Source organism: Astyanax mexicanus, chromosome 9, assembly GCF_023375975.1.
Source record: "Astyanax mexicanus isolate ESR-SI-001 chromosome 9, AstMex3_surface, whole genome shotgun sequence".
In the NCBI taxonomy this organism is placed as follows: Eukaryota; Metazoa; Chordata; class Actinopteri; order Characiformes; family Acestrorhamphidae; genus Astyanax; species Astyanax mexicanus.
The window spans coordinates 9,674,176-9,692,950 of record NC_064416.1 but is presented as its reverse complement, the minus strand read 5'-3'; the positions used below and the strand labels follow the sequence as shown (position 1 = coordinate 9,692,950).

The 18,775-nt window shown below is 36.6% G+C and overlaps 1 protein-coding gene across 2 annotated transcripts; it reads left to right on the top strand.

The window, feature by feature from the left end:
* Positions 1–577: 577 nt before the first annotated feature.
* Positions 578–18,770, top strand: LOC103028881 (CD151 antigen). Of its 2 annotated transcripts, none has more exons than XM_049483260.1 (8): positions 578–792; positions 6,773–6,857; positions 7,388–7,579; positions 10,386–10,460; positions 11,162–11,266; positions 11,423–11,581; positions 14,068–14,154; positions 14,718–18,770. In XM_049483260.1, exons 2-8 carry the CDS (start codon positions 6,774–6,776, stop codon positions 14,775–14,777), a joined length of 762 nt encoding a protein of 253 aa, XP_049339217.1. In that variant the 5' UTR covers positions 578–792; position 6,773; the 3' UTR covers positions 14,778–18,770. The 2 variants fall into 2 exon arrangements, with proteins under 2 accessions (XP_049339217.1, XP_049339216.1); XM_049483259.1 differs by having other exon boundaries at positions 579–792; positions 6,769–6,857.
* The last annotated feature ends 5 nt before the right edge of the window (positions 18,771–18,775 follow it).

Here is an 18,775-nt window from a genome sequence, read left to right as displayed (position 1 = left end):
TAAGTTACTGGATGAATGAGTTACTGGGTGAATGAGTGAGTAAGTTAACGGATGAATGGGTGAGAGGGTTATTGAGTGAATGAGTGAGTAAGTTAACGGATGAATGAGTGAGAGAGTTATTGAGTGAATGAGTGAGTGAGTTACTGGATGAATGAGTGAGTGAGTTACTGGGTAAATGAGTGAGTGAGTTACTGGGTAAATGAGTGAGTGAGTTACTGGGTGAATGAATGAGTGAGTTATTGAGTGAATGAGTGAGTGAGTTACTGGATAAATGAATGAGTGAGTTACTGGGTGAATGAGTGAGTGAGTTACTGGGTAAATGAGTGAGTGAGTTACTGGGTGAATGATTGAGTGAGTTACTGGGTGAATAAGAGATCTACAGGGTGAATGGGCGAGTGAGTTACTGTGTGAATGAGTGAGTGAGTTATTGTTTGAATAAGTGAGTTACTGGGTGAGTGAGTGAGTTACTGTGTGAATGGGTGAGTGAGGGGAGTTAATGAGTGAATGAGTGAGTGAGTTACTGGGGAGGAAAGACTGCGGGTGTGAATGGGTGGGAGACAGGGTGGGGACTTGGGTTGCCACCTGGAGCTCCACACAGGAAGTTGCTGGTGTTGAAAGCGCAGGCAGAGGAGGAGCAGTGGGACTGAGAAGGAGAGTAACTGACTTTAAATCGTAGAATCTCCATAAACTAAACACTTTAACGGCCCAGATCAGTGGAGATTCAGCTGAAGAAGATCATCTGTAGAGGATCAGCGAGAAGATCTGGTTCTGAAGCTCCACAAACACACACAGGTGAATGACAGCCGCTAACCGCTAACCTACAGCTAACCCCGGGTCACTGCTTCTCTCCGGTATAAAAAACTACATTAATATTAACCAGAAACCGGTTTATATGCTACTCCAGCGGACAGACAGCCGGTCATCCAGCTTGCTCTTATATTTAGTATATTTGTGAGTGGGTAATATCCTGGAATACAGCTGAACAAGTGTCTAAAAACGCTGAGTGTGTTTGGGTTAGCATTTATTAGTTAGCTTAGCTAAAAACCTCCAGCAGTTCCAGAAACACGATGCTGAGTAAATAACTTGGATTTTTCATAGTTTGTCACAAACTAATGGAGAAATCCAGCTGGATAAACCTTTAAAACACTGTTACTGACTAAAAACTGAACCTTTTATTTCTTTTTCAGATTTTAAATCAGTTTAGTAGCTAGTTTTAACAGAGAGCTGTAAACACAAGAGAAGGAGTAACTTAGTGTGCACAGTCTGGCGTGTCTGATGTGTTTTTTCTTTTATACATGCATTCCAACATTCAGACAAACGGTTTTGGACTCCAACCATATATCCAAACCTTTCTAAAACAGCTCTTGTAGCCAAACGTAACCTGTTTGCAATTCTCTAATTCAGCCGAACCTTTTTTTTACTCTAAACTCTAGTCTCTGGACACTAGCCAACATCAAATAAACGTTTAAATAAAGAGTTATGGTTGCATTACCTTTTTAATGTTGATGATAGAAACAAAGATTAACCTTAAAAACTATTGGATATTTAACATTCACTTAATGCCATATAGTGGTGTAATTCTGACATTGAATCAACGTTTGTTCCCAGGCTTTAAAGAGTTATTGTTATTTAAATGTATATTTCTACACTCTGCAAGAGCACAGTACTATATAAGCTATACGTATATAATCAAAAGAGAGAGAAATATTTAATGTAATCATGGTTTAATACGAACAGTACATGTAAACTTGTCACTTTAAATCAATGTTGAATCAACCTAAAATTGATGTGCATGAATTAATCTGTTCTGACATCAGATCATGGAGATTCAAATTCTTGACATTTTTTAAATAGGATATTCCACTAGTTTTTGGGCTCCAACATTTAGCCAAACATTTCTGGACACTGATCACAGGTCTACAAGCCAGACTCCATATAACACAGAACATTGAATAAATATTGAATGTTTGGTTGCATTACATCTTTTAATGTTGATGAAAAAACAATATTTAAACGTTTAAACAACAATTATTTTACATTGTCTCATGGGCATCGGTTAGTGTTGGAATTTTGACATTTATTCAACATTTATTTAGTGGCCTTTTAAAGGTTGGATATCTAAAATATCATTGGAAGTGTAATAGTTATTATTCTTAGTAGTAGTAATAGTGGTTATAGCAGTAGCAGTAGTACAAGTATATAATACAAACCAAGATATACAAGTAAAGTGTAATACCAACATGACATATAAACACATAATGATGAATCAATGTTGATTCAATCTAAAATCAATTTGCATGTGTAAATCAATTCTGACCACAATTATAATTTATTTTTCTATTTAAATTTACATTTTTATTAGTGGATAATGGAACGATGAATGTTAATTCATTTATCCTTTTGCTGTCTGAGACGTTTTTATAGGTAAGATATTTGCATTCCACAATTTAAGCTAAGTATTTGAGCTCCAACCTTAGGCCAATATCTTGTGCACAACACAAAATACCTTAGCAACACCTTAGCAACCAACACCTACAGTATACCACAGCAACATCTTAGTAATCGCTTAAAAGCACCTTGACAACAAACACTGCTGAGCTTTTCGGTCAGTCGCCACCCTGATTACAAATCCTGATGCAACAGTGTCTGATACATCTGTCTGAACACCAGCGTATCAAGCATCATTCAAAATAAACATGCCTTTAGGCCTCTTATTTCAAACGACTGGAATACCCACCAGAAAACAATCCAAATTTCATAATGATAAGAACTGCATAAGGGTGATTTTTTTTTACTTATACATGTATCTGCTTTGCTGTTTCTACTTTTTAATTTGTAGTTGTTGTATTCCCTCTTCCTCAAGTGGCTTCTGCTGCTTGCCAGGCCACTGTTGTAAAAAGAGTTTAATTTCTTCTTTATGATTTGCTTAAAAAAAATAATATATATATATATATATATATATATATATATATATATATATATATATATATATATATATATATATATTATAAATTATGTATAAGTATAGATTAGGCCTGTAAGATACAGAAAGCAAACTCAAACTGCATTACCCACGTGCATCACCAGAGAACTCCTCACACCGCAGACTGTCATCACATTGCAGGGCTATGTTGAGAATTATTTTTAGGAGCTTAAACTGCTGTAGGATCTTTATAAGAGTGTAATTGCCAACTGCTATATATTTTTTTTGCTCTTATAAATTCAACACTAGGTGTGTGCCATAACATATTATACACATATTGTACATATTGGTGTTGCCAACAAATTCTTCACAGTAAAATAAAGACAACATTGTGATCTGCAATATTGTTAAGAGCATTCTATTTTGTATTTCTTTAATTTCCTTTGTTTGCAATTTATATAAATGCACTATATATGCAGCACTGTTGTTTTGTTGTTACATTACTTTATTTTTAAGTTACTGTTTAAGAAATAAATGGTTTGTTTCATCTGAGTGTATGAAACTCTGATATTTATTATACTGATATTTATTATACTGATATTCTTAAAATAAGTTGTAAAAAATTCAATGTTATATCATATCACCAAGAATATTGTTTATATTGTGATATTAGTTTTATGGTTGTATCGCCCACCCCTGTTCATCACACACAGAGGTAGGTATGAGCGGGCACCTTGTCCAGACTCTGTATGTGTTGAGGCGAGTCTGAGGTTACTCGTATTACTCATATTACTGTGGGCAGTCTTTTTTCACAAGGTCTGTTATTTATCACGTGTCTCTCTTGCTCTCTCTCTCTCTCTCTCTCTCTCACACATACACACACACTCATCTCTAATCTCGCCTCTCAGTCTAGACTAACATTTACTTCATTGTTTTGTCTATGTGCTACTCCTCCTCCTCCCGCTTTAATGAGAAACTGGTTGTTAGGAGGTTTGTTTGCTTTAAATTAGCAGACAAACTCAAAGTGATAGAGGCGACTGTGACAAGTAGATGATGAGACCTGCTCTTATGGTCAGCTGTTTTATCCTTAAATTCCACCAGTCATACACTTCTTCCAGTAAAAACTCATTTACAGATCTGTGTAATGCAGTTTATACTAGTAGAAACTCTTATTTTAGATATCCACTATGGAATATGTACTAGTAATTAGTTCTGTCAGTGTTGACACATTAAGGCATGCAGTTAATGAAAATAAAAAAAATAATAATGCATTAATCTTGTTTGGTTTGGTCACAGTCTGCTCCTGTGATTGACTCTTTTTACAGAACCTGGTGACATACAGTACCAATCAAAGGTTTGGACACACCTAAAATTCAGTGTTTCTTCATTATTTAAAGGTGTTCTGTATTGTAGATAGTTAATACTAAATTCATACAAACTGTTTGGAGTAGTTCAGTGAACTACTCCGAAAAACAAAGTAAAACAAACCAAATTATGTTTTCAGATTGTAGGTTTTAGATTTTAAAAGTAGACACAAAGTTGGCATTTTGAGGTAGTCACTTGGAATGGCTTTTAGTAAACAGCTGTGCTAACTTTAGTTTAATTACTTGAATTCCTTGTCTTTATAATGTGTTTGAGAGCATCTGTTGTAAAGTTGTGAAGAGGTAGAGTTGGTATACAGTAAATAGCTCTTTTTGAGTAATATTTTAATCCATATTATGACAAGAACTGCTCAACTAAGTAAAGAAAAAAATACTTCAAATGAAGATCAGTTGATCCGAAACATTTCAAGAACTCTGATAGTGAAAATGTTGGGATGAAACTGGCTCTCATCAGGACCGCCCAGCAAAAGCAAGAGTTACCTCTGTTGTACAGGATAAGTTCATCGGCCTCAGAAACCACAAGTTAACAGCTCCCCAGATAAGAGACACCTACATGCATTTTGCTAATGAGTATTTTGGTTTGTTTAACACTTAAGTTACTACATGATTCCTTATGTGTTCCTTCATAGTCTGGATGACTTCAGTATTCATTTACAATGTAGGAAAAAAGAAAAACTTTGAATAAGAAGGTGTGTCCAGACTTTTGACTGGTACTGTAATAGTGACATTAGTAAAAACATTACTACTACTGTTGAGAAGGTAGATTGTTTAGAAAATGGTTTAATGGATTAAATCTCATAAATACCTCTTTTTTCCTCCCTCTTTCTCTCTCTCATTTTCTCTTGTAAGAAGAGGAAAAAGTGCATATTATCATCATTAATCACAGAACATTGTTGTGATTTCTGATTTTATCGATTAACACAATTGGTAATAAAATCCAAACTACTGGTCTATAAAGCAGTTCTGATTGGTCATATTACTAGGATGACGGTTTAGACGGGCTTCTCTTACCATTGATGGATTTTACATAGTTTTGCTCTCTCTTATATAGAATTGCAAGATAGTTCTTGAAGTAAAAACTTCATTATAATTTGTTTCATTAACTACTTGTAGTGATGCACCGATGTGGAAATTCTGGGCTGATATCTGATTATATACATGTACATGTCTGCCGATATACACATTTAAAACTTACAGAGAGATTAGACACCCTGGTACACTTTTATAACTTTAGAACTAATGAAAATACATTTAAAATGGTCAATTGTAGTATTGTGACTAGCATCACTTGGTCCTTTTCCAGCATAAAATAAATACAAACAAGTATCTGTTTGAAATATCGTCCATATTGCATGATACCGACGATTCTCAAAAAAGCTACATACTATCAGCCGATGTCGATATAATCCAGATATCACTGGGCATTTCGAATTTTTAGTAAAGGCTGAGTTAAAGCTTGTTTTGCTGATGTAATTTTAGGCTAAAGCAGATTGCAATATGCTTTTATGGCCTTATTGCTGTGTAGATAAATGCTTCGTATATCCTCCACCACTCAGCCAGGCTATTCTAAGACTGTTCTCTGTCTGCAGAGCGAGGAGCAGGTTTGGACTTGCGTGGGTGGGAAAGGTGGAGGTTAGGTCTGTGAGTTTGCTTCTGTGGTGTGAAGAGTTCCACCTCATTTGAGAATGTTCTGCTCAATGCAGTTTAGAGCCCAGCAGAGTGAGGATGATTTATTGGTCATTTATTACAAGGTGAACTGCTGTAATTCTGAACTGTATCCCACTGAATTTTGGCCTTAAGGTAAAAATATTGTATACTGATATTTAAAGACATTTATCAATGTTCTGACCCACAGACTAAATGCATCAGTAGTGGAAGATTCTTGAAACTGCTATTCATATACTCTCTCATGCAGAGTACAGTGATGTATATTTATTTCTATATTATATTTTTTGCTGCACATCAGTTCAGTTAAACAGGATTTTTACACTCTGTAATTATATGTAGAGGTGGGTCAGTGGTTTAAAGCACTAATTATGTTGTTGATATGCTTGATATCAATACAATAAATAATTAGATTAGATTACTCAGCTGTAGTATATCATACACAATACTATTGTCATCATTTTTAAACAAAACAACACATACAGAGATGGTGCTATTCTGTTCTGTTCTAAAAACTTGCTATTTACTGTGAAGATTTATGTATATTTTGTGAATGTTATATGTTTGCAGTTTATATGGGTGTACTAAATATTCTGCACTTTGGTATTGTGATAGATTTATTGTAGCATTATTTATTTTGCTACATTGATATTACAATTAAATAGGATATGTTGCTGTTTTCTTCAAAATAGACAAGTGAACAGTTTTTGTATATAATTTTTTCACTTATATTTTGTTTTATTGATACTAAATAAACTTCTCTCTTTCTGTCTCTCTATCTCTCTTTCTCTCTCTCAGTCAGAATGGGGGCGTACGAAGGAAAGAAAGGGACATGTGGAACTGTCTGTCTGAAATACCTGCTGTTCACTTTTAACTTCCTGTTTTGGGTAGGTGATTTTAAAATAAATATTAATAGTAATTCAAACCGGTACAAACTTGTTTAATTTTTATAAATATTTATAATAGCTGGGGCATGTATTAGTTTGTATAGATGTGACCCTGTATTTGGTATGAGTGTTAAAGTGCAGATTGTGATTATTGTGTTAAATGTGATGTTTGTTTCTGTTATTTTAAAAAGGCACCATCACTCACCAGATAAAGCGGCTCATTTGTAAGCAATTTTTCAGTGCACTGATGTATATGTACCAATTTAGCCACATTTAGCCTGCTTTATTTGAAGGTGAAGGGCAGCCAGTTAGAACAAGCAACATCGACATGCATTAATCTTATGGATGGCTTAAATATAGCACAAGGTTTGAAATTGAACATGTGGGTGAACCTTGAATTATGACTGCTTTTGGCACTAAAGCCTATATGCAAGTCATAATCATAAATCATACATCTGGGATAAAATGAATCTCATACATTTTGTATATAACCTTAAACATTGACTCTAAAGATGTCCCTCCCTCCTCAGCTGGCAGGAGGCGCTGTGATGGCCGTAGGGATATGGACAATAGCAGCGAAGAGTGACTACATCAGCCTGCTCTCCTCCAGGATCTACGCTGTGTCTGCGTATATCCTGATTCTGGCGGGGGTGATCGTCATGATTACAGGGGTCCTAGGATGCTGCGCCACCTTCAAAGAGCAGAGAAGACTCCTGAGAGTGGTGAGGGGCTCATGGACTCATAACTTACTGTTTAGAGTGGTGCATGACAGAGGACAGATTTATTCAACATGTAATTAAAAATTACATGTTGAATATATAATACCTTGTGACAAAAGTTCATTTAAAACTTAGTGATGAAAGTGAGTCAAATTTAAATCATATTCTCTACATTAAAGGGACACTAAACCCCCTGATTTTTGCTGACTCCATGTTCAGCTCAAGTTTGAGAAAGTAAAAAAAAAAAAGTGGGAGGAGTAGTTTGGGAGGGGCATTGGCTGATGTATGGGTTTAGAGGCAAGACAGGAGGAAGAGCTGATTAGCTGAGCTGCAACAGCAGCAGCAGTGTTTCTCTGATAGCGGTGAGATGCAGATGGTTGGAAGTCAGCAGGTGGGCGGGATTATTAATTAACTACATATTGTGATGTGTCTGCGTACCAAAGTATCATTCACGTCTATAGCACAGTTGAACCATAGAGGTGAAGGCAGAAATGACCACAATAAAAGCAATTTTTAAAGGTTAGAAAATGTTTTTAAAAAACGTCAGCAGTACTGGTATATTTCATTACTTAAAAAAAAAAACACATTCAGCTATTAATGGGAAACAGTAACTGTATTTTTGAAGTTTTCTCTCTAATTAATTTTAACACTGTTAAAATTAACCTACACTTAAAATTATAGTCTGTTCATATGATTGTTTGTGAGCAAACTTACAAAATCAGCAATTGGATCAAACAATTATTTCCTTCACTGTAAGCAGAGCATCTGCTTTCCCAAGTGAAAAAAGAACATCTTTTCATATTCAGTTAAACTAGACAAAGCAGGGTAGAGTTTCAGAGCCTAGCTGAGGAGTACTGCACGCTGCACACACAGACTCTTTGTTCTGCTGCATATTTGTAATTCATGCTGAAATGATTAGGTGGATGTGGAAGGGGGGATGATAAAGGGGTGGAACTGTAGAACAGTAAAAGAGAGAGGGTAGATGGAGGTCAGGAATAGCTGCATAACCTGACAAATCTACTTAAATACATGCAGAAAGTTACAGCCTAGATAAGAATCTTCAGATCTTTATAGATCTTCATACTGTAGTTTTATTTCTTATTAATATGGTGGCTATATGTGAATACTTTAGTTTGCGTGTTTTATTTAGTAGGCTGAACAGATGGAGTTCAGGCTTGAGGATGCAATAATTCCTCCATATCATTAAGAATATCCTCCTCTAGCATTAAGTAGAGAGGGATTTGGAGGAGGGCAAGTCCAGGCAGCTCCAAATATGTGTGCTTTCCCCTGTAGGAGGATTCACTCAGCTCAGACAGAGCTACTTTCCTCACTGTGAGGGAAAGAGTCCTGTAGCAAAGACAAATGAGGACAGTCTACTGTTCACTTTCATGTAATACAGTACCAGTCAAAAGTTTGGACACACCTCTCATTTTATGTGTTTTTTTTTCTTTTTATGTTAGTTAAATTGTAAATTTAATATAGAAGACTATATTAAAGCTATACAGGAACCCTTTCAGAATTGCTCTGTAAAAAAAAAAAAGTATCACATTTATCTTTGAGGACAGATCTGCACACTCTTGGTATTTTAATCTCAGTGTCTTCATGAGGGAGGGTCACCTGGAATAGTTTTCTCAGAATCTTGAAGTAGTTCCTGCAGGTGCTGAACAATAGTCGCTGCTTTTCCTTCACGCTGTGATCCCAATTAAATCACCTCAAATCATCATATCAGTTCATCAGCTTTAAATCATATTTTTCTTACTGTTTACAACATAATTCCATATACATCCCTTAATTGTTTTTATGTCATTAATATTAATCTACAATATAGAAAATAAATTAAACTTAACTATTAGTGTGTGCAGTTAAACAGCTAATCACTCTACCAAGTTAGGGGTTTTGGGAACCTTACTCTACTACTGTTCAGCCTAATTCTCTCTGCCTTGTTCCGGATATTTATCTTCTCAGGCAAACAAGAGAGCAAGAGGAGTTTGCTTGTTAAACACAGGCAGGTCTGCTGGAGTTCAGTTCAACAAATCACTTGCTTTGAGTCACTGATCAAACAAATCACTGAAGATTGTTTGTTTTCTTAGACTGAATCTTTTGACACTGCTTTTTTACAGAGCTTTAGTTTCCCATTATATTTACATTATACACAATATAATATATACAGTATTTCTGTTTATATTAAAGTGCCAGTCCATATTATTTTGTTTCTAAACTGAAAGCAGAAGCATTTCTGAGTGGAGAAGAGATAAAATATTGTGTTTAATGGTACCAGAGTGCTGGAACGACCATCCCTGCTAAGCCTGATGTATTTATTCTAAAAGCTGGGGTGTCTGGTCGCTTTTCGCGGGAGTTCTTCTGGCCACGTCACGCATCTTTACATACATACGCCACACATACAGCCTCTGAAAGAGTTGGCTTAGTTTTACTGACTGTGAGTGGCTGGTGGAGCAATGGAGACTTCAGAAGAGGAAACTCAGAGCTCAGTAGCTCATTCACCCTTAGTAAAAAGAAAGTGTGTAGTTGAAGTGAAACTTCTGACTAAGTGCGCTCTTTCTCTCTCTCTCTGAGTAAACATGCCCTGGAATCGGATTCATCTGCTCTGAAAGGAGACCGCATCACACCCGTTCAGTTTAAAATACTAATTCTTCTGCATGCTCTGTGCAATTACCCATTCTCACCAGAGAGGGCCCTAAATCCCAAAACTTACAGACATCAGCTTTAATCAGGAACATGACAAATAAAAGAATATGATTTGTTTATTCTCATTTTTGACTGTTTTGTCTACTTCTGTGTTCTCTTTCAGTATTTTGTCCTCCTGCTGTGCATTTTTCTGCTGGAGGTCCTGGCGGGAGTGTTGGCCTACATCTATTATCAGCAGGTAGAGTCTGATTGCTATTTTTTAGCTCTCTTTTCAACTTTATGTTAAGTTATGTTGCAGTATAGCTGCATAATACATCATTTCAGAAATGCATTTAGATGATTGACTTGATTCAGTGGTGGAAATTGGCACATTTGAATGAAAACTTACAAAATAAATCAAGAAAAATCTGATAAAGAGAGGCATATTTAAGCTGAGTAATGTTATTTCTCAGTGCATACAGTAATGTCTGAAAGTTTCCAGAACATGAAGTATTTCTGCCAGAAAATTGCAATTATACAATTTGTGTGTATCAGAACTACAAAAACACAAAGAAGACAAAATTGGTATAATTTCACAAAAAAACCCTCCTAAAATGGTCCGGGCAAAAGTATTGGGACCCTCAACTTATAATAACTAATATTTGGTTGCACAGCCTTTGGAGAAAGTATGCTACGGTCATTATTGTATGTACTCCTTTGACCGAATAAGTCTGTGCATGAGTGAAAACAGACCATAGTACTGGAAAAGTTGCAGTTTGGGTAATTATGGTAGTAAACTATATAAATAAGCATGCGTGTAGACTTTTGATGAATTGAAAAACTGGCAGATTAAAATAATAATAATAAAATAATAAATTTTTTTGTAAACAGGTGTTTTGATTTTTTTAATTACCTAAATTGTTTGGTGCATTTATAATGAAATCTTATAATCTGTTCCAGTTGAATGAGGAGTTGAAGGATAATCTGAAAGAGACCATGGTGCAAAAGTATCATCAGCCTGATCAGGACCACATCACCAAGGCTGTGGATAAACTACAGCAGGAGGTAAAACGCTTCTGTAAAATGAGCTCTCTGAGCATGAATAAGATGCTGTACTGTAATACACTGTATTTAAACAGTGATGATAAACATTTGCTGTATTGTATTTAGAATTGTACATGTATGTCGTGTTTAGTCCTTGTTTTCTCTCTCTGTCGTTAGTTTAAGTGCTGTGGCAGTAACAAATCCTCAGACTGGGCTGAGAGCGTTTGGATCCGCTCCAATGAAGCCCGTGGCAGGAAGGTTCCAGACAGCTGCTGTAAGAGCCAATCAGAACTCTGTGGTACCAGAGACCACCCTTCCAACATTTACAAAGTAGAGGTGAGACCTGTGTGTGATTTTACACCTCGGTTTTATTATGGCGCAAAAGCTCAGTCCGGGTTTACACAGGATTTATGCAGTGCTCATACAGTTTTTTATTTCCAATGCTTATACAAGGCTCATACAGTACTTATATATGGCTAATACAGTGCATATGCAATCCTTATACATGGTTCATACTGTGCTGTGCTCATACAGGGATCATACAGTGCTTATACATATGGCTGCAACAAGTAGTTTCCGTAACGGACAACGTCCATTATTAAAAATGGACACGTCATTAATGTGTGATGAAGCGAGAGAGAGAGAGAGCACACACGAGAGGAAAAAGGGCTGGAGAGGAAAGACAAAAGCACATAGTGAGAGAGTGACAAATCCTGAGCATCCTGATTGGCCTCTCCACATGCTTAGTTGGCCAATTGAGGTTTCAGCATGAAAGATACAGTGTAATAGCAACACAGTGTTCATTAAACACAAACACACACATCTGACTCCACAATACTCTAAAGTCGCTCTTTGCTAGTTCTTTACAGTTGAAACACTGACTTTTATATTACCCCTGATAAGTTAAATTTAAGTTTAAACTGGATTCCCTTCTTCATTAACATTAATTACATTACATTACATTACATTACATTTGGCAGACGCTTTTGTCCAAAGCGACTTACAATAGTCAAGTACAATGTGAAATAAGTTTAAAGGAAAAACATCTTTGGATAGGGATAAAAGGAGGACAAAGGGGAATAATAGGATAGAGGAGTGAAGGAGAGGAAGAAGGAAATGGGGTTAGAAGTAGTTAGTGTGTTAGAGGTGTTAAGAGAGTAAGTGCTCTTTGAAGAGCTCTGTCTTCAGGAGTTTATTAAAGATAGCGAGAGATTCTCCTGATCTGGTAGTGGAAGGTAGTTAGTTAGAGGTGTTAGGAGAGTAAGTGCTCTTTGAAGAGCTCTGTCTTCAGAGTTTATTAAAGATAGTGAGAGATTCTCCTGATCTGGTAGTAGAAGGTAGTTAGTTAGAGGTGTTAGGAGAGTAAGAGCTCTTTGAAGAGCTCTGTCTTCAGGAGTTTCTTAAAGATAGTGAGAGATTCTCCTGATCTGGTAGTGGAGGGTAGTTTGTTCCACCATTGGGGAACTCTGTATGAGAACAGTCTGGATTGCTTTGTGTGAATGTTTGGCAAAGCGAGGCGACGTTCATTGGAGGAGCGCAGCGGCCGGGAGGTAGCGTAAGCCTTCAGGAGTGAGTGCAGGTAGGAAGGAGCCTGTTCTGACATCACCTTGTAGGCGATTGTAAGAGTTTTGAATTTGATGCGAGCATCAACTGGTAGCCAATGGAGCTCAATGAGCAGCGGGGTGACATGTGCCCAGCAGCGGGGTGACATAACATTAGTTAAACTAACGTTAGATGGCTACATGTTGGGGAGATACTGTGCTCTGTCCACTCCATTAAAATACTACAGACTTTAATAAAAAAACTTTTTTTCTTTGACAAACAATAATTTCATGGAGGAATCTCCTTGGAAAAAAGTAAAAAACACATAGAAGTATCGTAGAATCTCCTGAAAGTAACATCCAGCCTGTAATATACTTGGACGTTTTAAGTTTAATATAGTTACGAACTATGAAAATGTACTGCAAAATTGGTCTTGAGGCCTAAATGTTTAACTGTCCTCACCAGTAGGAAGTACAATAGGAGAGCACGACATAAAATAGTCACGACTAATTGATTAACCCTTGTGTGGTGTTCATATTTTTGTTACTCGTTTACTTTGTTACTTGTATTTAATTCAGCAAAATTAATCAATTCTACATTAAAATGCTTTACACATGCTTGCTTCACCTAAATTGCAAGCAATATAAACAGCTTACATGGTGAATATTTTTTGCCCTTTACCTTTCTTATGTTACATTTCTTTCAAAAAGTGCTACTCTTTTTTTATTAGTTTTTTAATAAAATGTAAAAGAAAATGAATTAAACTCAAGATATGAGTAGAAAATTTGTTTAGTTTCAAATTTACAAATGAAGCAATGTTTATTAGCCCTTGGCCAAACATACTGTATGTAATATAAATGTGTAGGGGGGGGGGGGTACAGTGTGTGTGATTATGTGTTTTGATATATGTTTTTCACAAAAAATGAGCCAATGCCAATGAGTTAGAAAAAATATTTTTTTGTATCATTTGATGTAAAATGAAAACGGGTCCCACAGACCCGAACCCCACACAAGGGTTAATCAAACAAATAACCGGCAGAGTAGTCGACTACTAAAATAGTCATTAATTTTGGCCCTACCTGTATGGCTCATACAGGGCTCATACAGAGATCATACAGTGCTTATAAATGGCTCATACATGGCTTGTAACTGGTTCACACAGTGCCCACACAGTGTTTTGTCCAGCAGAGGTCAGCAGAGTTATTTATTAGCGTGGTGCTCTTTTTAATAATACAGTGTGTTAGAGAATCATCTTATGGTTTTATATTTTCTCCTGATAGGGTGGCTGCATCACCAAGCTGGAGAACTTCATTATGGAGCACTTAAAGATCATCGGTGCTGTAGGTGTGGGCATCGCCTCTGTGCAGGTGAGAGATGAAGACATTTGCACTGTTCTTTGTGGGGAAAAAAGTGCTCCTCTTCAGGCATCTCTTCATGACGTTTTGAATTAATTTTGTTAGAAGTTGGTGTTTGATGTATAAATAGTGTGACTTCAGTGAAAAATGTCTATTCACAACTCACTCAAAATATCCTGATCAGCTCTAGCCATTTTTTTCCACCCCAATGGCTTACAGCAGTGTTCCTGTAGGTTGTGCTGGTTAAAGAGTGAGTGGATCAGATACAGCTGTGATGCTGCAGCTATGAGAATAATGACCAGCCAAATATTGTGCTGCTCTTTGGTGGTCTCTCCTGTGGGGTCCTGCCATTGAACAACTGTGTGAAATGAGAATAATAAAATATGCAGAGAAACAAATACAGAACTACAGTCTGTAATTATTATAGAACTACAAAGTGCTCCTATATGTTCAGTGGAGCTGATAAGAAGGACCGTAAGTGTAGAAACAAGGAGGTGGAATCATGACTGTCCTGTATGTATGTGTATATTCTTTCTCCCTCATGTTTAACTCTTTCTTTTATCATCCTCTTTCAGGTCATAGGCATGATATTCACCTGCTGTCTCTACAGGAGTTTGAAATCAGAGCCGTACTGAATCACCAGTACTGAACTGTAGCTTTCAGGCTTCAAACCAAACACTACTTCAAACTTCAATACAAGACTGACGCTACTGAAAGACTGTGGTGAGGACTGAGGCTGGTACTAAGGCTGGTGGCATTTATGGATTGGTGTCTGGGTTGTTTGTAATTATTGTATTAAATTGGGAACAAACGTGCCTATAATGAAGTGAATCACTGCAGGCAATGATCCTGCTGGTCCTGGAGATCTACCGCTCTGTAGATTTCTCTGTAGATCTAATGCCAGGTTCACACTACACAATTTTACCCAGTGTTCCAGTCACAGACAAAAACTCTGCTCAGCCTCCATCCACATTGTTGGGCACGTGCTTGTAAAAGCTTTTGTCGAAAGCTGTGCACCTCAGTCCACCACTATTTTGCGCAGGTATTTCCAGTTACAGCTGAATTCGCGTTTTAATCCCAGAAAAACAAATGCTCTTCTTTACCTTTTAAAAAGCAATTTAAATGCCTAATTAAAAGGCAGATTACTGTTGTTTTCTGTTTTGAGCGCCCTACGCTGACTTGGCTCTTGATTGGTCAGGACACAAGACAACGCACGGGTGGGGGCGGGGCTGGTGACGTCATGGCCCTTCATTGTTTAATATCGCAATATATATCATTGAAAAAAAAAGAAACATTTTTAATGTAAAACTTTTCCAATATCGTACAGCACACTATGTGAACAAGCCGCAGATACCCCACAAATGCTTGCCATGCTAGAGGTCTGACTCAGTCAGTGACTCAGGAGCATAGGCTATCCTACAGCAAATGGGATCAAAGAGCCTTGAGTGAGTCCTCTATGAATGGGGTGAATAAAAATAAAAGCTTAAAACTTAAATTAAAAATATGAATGTTTTTTTTTTTTTTTAGTATTTCTTTAATTTTAGAAAATAGACCGATGTATTTTACTAAAAAGCAAAGAAAGCGTGCCTGTATGTTTAAATTTTTCTACAGTAAACTGTAGGTAATGCTGGAGATACAGGCAGAACACTAAGTTCTAAAAACCTTAAAACCTCATGGATCTGGTATTGAAACATTTGATTCCAGTATAAAATGATCAGAAATTAATAAACTCTGATTTTACTCAGTTGCTTTGTATGAACCTATTCATTTTGAACTCACTTTAAGTGTGTATTCAACTTTATAGAGTTTTTCTCTCATGGCATCGCTAGTTCTCTTGTGCATTTAGTTCAAGTGTGTTCTCGTGATAAACTTGTTTCTGGAGAGCTGTGAGATGAGTCTGTGATTTCCGACGATAAGAATTTGTGTAATTTGTGACCCAGTGTTGCTGATCAGTCATGTAGTGTGAAAATGAAGCACTCAAAAAGTTGTGTAGTGTGAACCTGGCATAACACACCTAAAAACTGGAAAACTTCTCATATCCCTGAAGGCCTTAATTACCTGGTTCAGGTGTGTGAGGTTAAAGGGTGGGCTGCATAAAAGTCTGCAGGGTGGTATTTCTCCAGGACAGTAAATCAGTGACTTGAACTCCAATTAAATGCTGTTAATTTTAAAATACCATAAATAATAGACTTTGCCTCAGTGGTTCTGTCAGTGACCTCTTCTAATTCATCTTAAAATGTATCGACTACTGTAACTCTTTTTACTGCCTTAAATATTACTTCTTTTTTTTTTTTTAAATAAGGCTTTTTTTTTACTCTAATCCCAATGTTTGGGGAGCTGACTGATGATAAATATTTTATATATGGTTTTACTGTTGTATTTTATTGTGTATTATTTTTTTAATCCTGATTTTAGTAAGAAAATTAATCACAAAGTTATGTGACCCGTTTACACCTGATTCTTTTTATGTGGCTGGTACCTGGATTGTATCCTGATTAGCCAAGCAAATCCAATGGTTACAAGACAACCAGTTTATGTATCTGTTCAGTCTCTTTGTATTTAATTTTACATGTGGTCTTGCATTTCATAAGGAAGGAAATCACTTCAGATGATCATAGTGAAGAGAAAATCACTGTTTAGACCAGGACTCACCAATCCGGCTCCTGGAGAGCTGCTGTCCTACAGGTTTCACCTTCATCCTACATCTTAGTCCATGTTCAGACTGAATATAAATCCCCAATTTGACTTACTAAACTACTGCTTCATTACTCCACATGGTGGCACTAATCAAATAGAATGAAGAAAACTGCAGTGAGAATATTGATTGTTAAATTCTCAATCTACAATAAATCCATAATTCCTGCTATTTGATTGATTATTTAAGATTGGATTATTCAGTGTCACAGATGCTGTAAAGTATCATGGAGATTTTTTGTGATATATTGAGTATCACAGAATCACAATATGTGATGTCATCATTATCATGGGCAACTCTTCACCTCCTGAAGTGCTTTAATTTATCAGTTTTTAATTTTCTTTTTTGTATATTTTATATTAGTATTTTTATGTGATTTGGCCTTATCCAGATATAATCCTGATTCCCAAAACTCATGAATTGACCAGGTGTAAACAGGGTCTAAGGGTTCATTTCCATAGAGAAAAGTCAGAGTAATGTGTAATCTAATACTTAGTTATGTTTAATCCAGGGTTTCTTAACCTCTTTTACTCTAAAACCCCCTTTTTTAGGGTTTAAAATATTTCTCAACCCCTTACCCAAACCCCTCCCACAAAAAAATGAAATGATTGACAGTACTGCTTTCTAAAACATAAGAGAATATTAATTATATGAGTTTGCTTATTAAGGGTTATGCGACATTCCTGTAAATGAACATGGCGGTGTTGTGCCAAAATCAGCACCCCCACCAGGAAAAGCACCCCCTCTTCGGAGCATGTGCTGTGTTGCTATGCATGTAACTGTGACTTTTGGCTCATATTTCTAAGTTAGTTAAAGCGTATTATCTCAGTTTTTTTATCAAGAAGACGCGCTTCCGAGAGAGGGTGCTTTTCATGGTGGGGATGCTGAATTCAGCACTACACCGACAAGACCACTGAGCAGTGAGTGATGGCGTAAGTGTGCTCGGGCACGGATTGTTTAAAAGCAGTGTTGAGTGCAGGCAAGTGGGGGAGGGGGCAAATTCGTGCCTAGTGTGAGTGCACATTTACCTGCTGTGTGAACGTAGCCTATGTCATGTGATGCAGGCAAACCTAGGAAGAAGTCACCAAGTTAGAAATAACAAGTCAAGTCCCAAGTCAATACGGACACGTCTCAAGGCAAGTTCCTAGTCTTTAACCTTGTCTAAGTCAAGTTACAAATTGTAATATAAAATTTTTTTTAACGAAAAAAGTAATAACCTCGGAGTTTATACCAGGGAAATTAGATATGCAGTTCATGGGTACTGTATAAGCCAGAATCTCTACCGCAAAGAAGCTCGTTTTATCTGCATTTTGTCTGCATATCTGAGTGTGCTCAAAGTTATCTGTAGAAGAGTTTTTTTTTTTTTTTAAATGCATAAATCTTGGTATGCGATCTAAGTCATGTGACTCGAGTCCACATGCCTGGACACTGGTGTGTCATTTGTGTGGAATTGTGTTATATTGTATTGTATTGTGTTTGTATTCTCGCTTACAGTAAAAAGCACTCCATTTTTAGCAAACCTGGAAACATGTGCAGACACACAACACGCACAAGTGAATCTGAATCAATTTAAAGAGTCAAAGAGTCTAGTAGAATGGCGAATCAGTCAGTCTTATTCAAGTAAAGGACAGCTCCAAATCTGGAGCCGATTCTCCCTAAACACCCTTAATTAGCTTTATTCTCACAACCCCCCCTGAAATATGTCAGGACCCCCTTGTTATGAGGTTAAGAACCCCTGGTTTAGTCAGTTTTAATCATTTCTTTCTTTTTCAGTGAAATCACCAATTAACAAGTCACTTTTCTCATGATATTTAATGTAGAATAGTATGATTATGGAGTAGGAAGTGAAAATGAACAGTGTCTGCACTGCTGTGTTCTACTTGCCTACCTTTTCTGTACATGTATAAAATCCATATTAAACACAATCACGTTACCAGC

Coding starts and splice junctions, on each gene's coding strand:
- LOC103028881 (XM_049483260.1), top strand. CDS start 6,774: ATGGGGGCGTACGAAGGAAAGAAAGGGACATGTGGAACTGTCTGTCTG. Junction 7,580..10,385: donor AGAGAAGACTCCTGAGAGTG/GTGAGGGGCTCA, acceptor GTTCTCTTTCAG/TATTTTGTCCTCCTGCTGTG. Junction 14,155..14,717: donor TGGGCATCGCCTCTGTGCAG/GTGAGAGATGAA, acceptor ATCCTCTTTCAG/GTCATAGGCATGATATTCAC.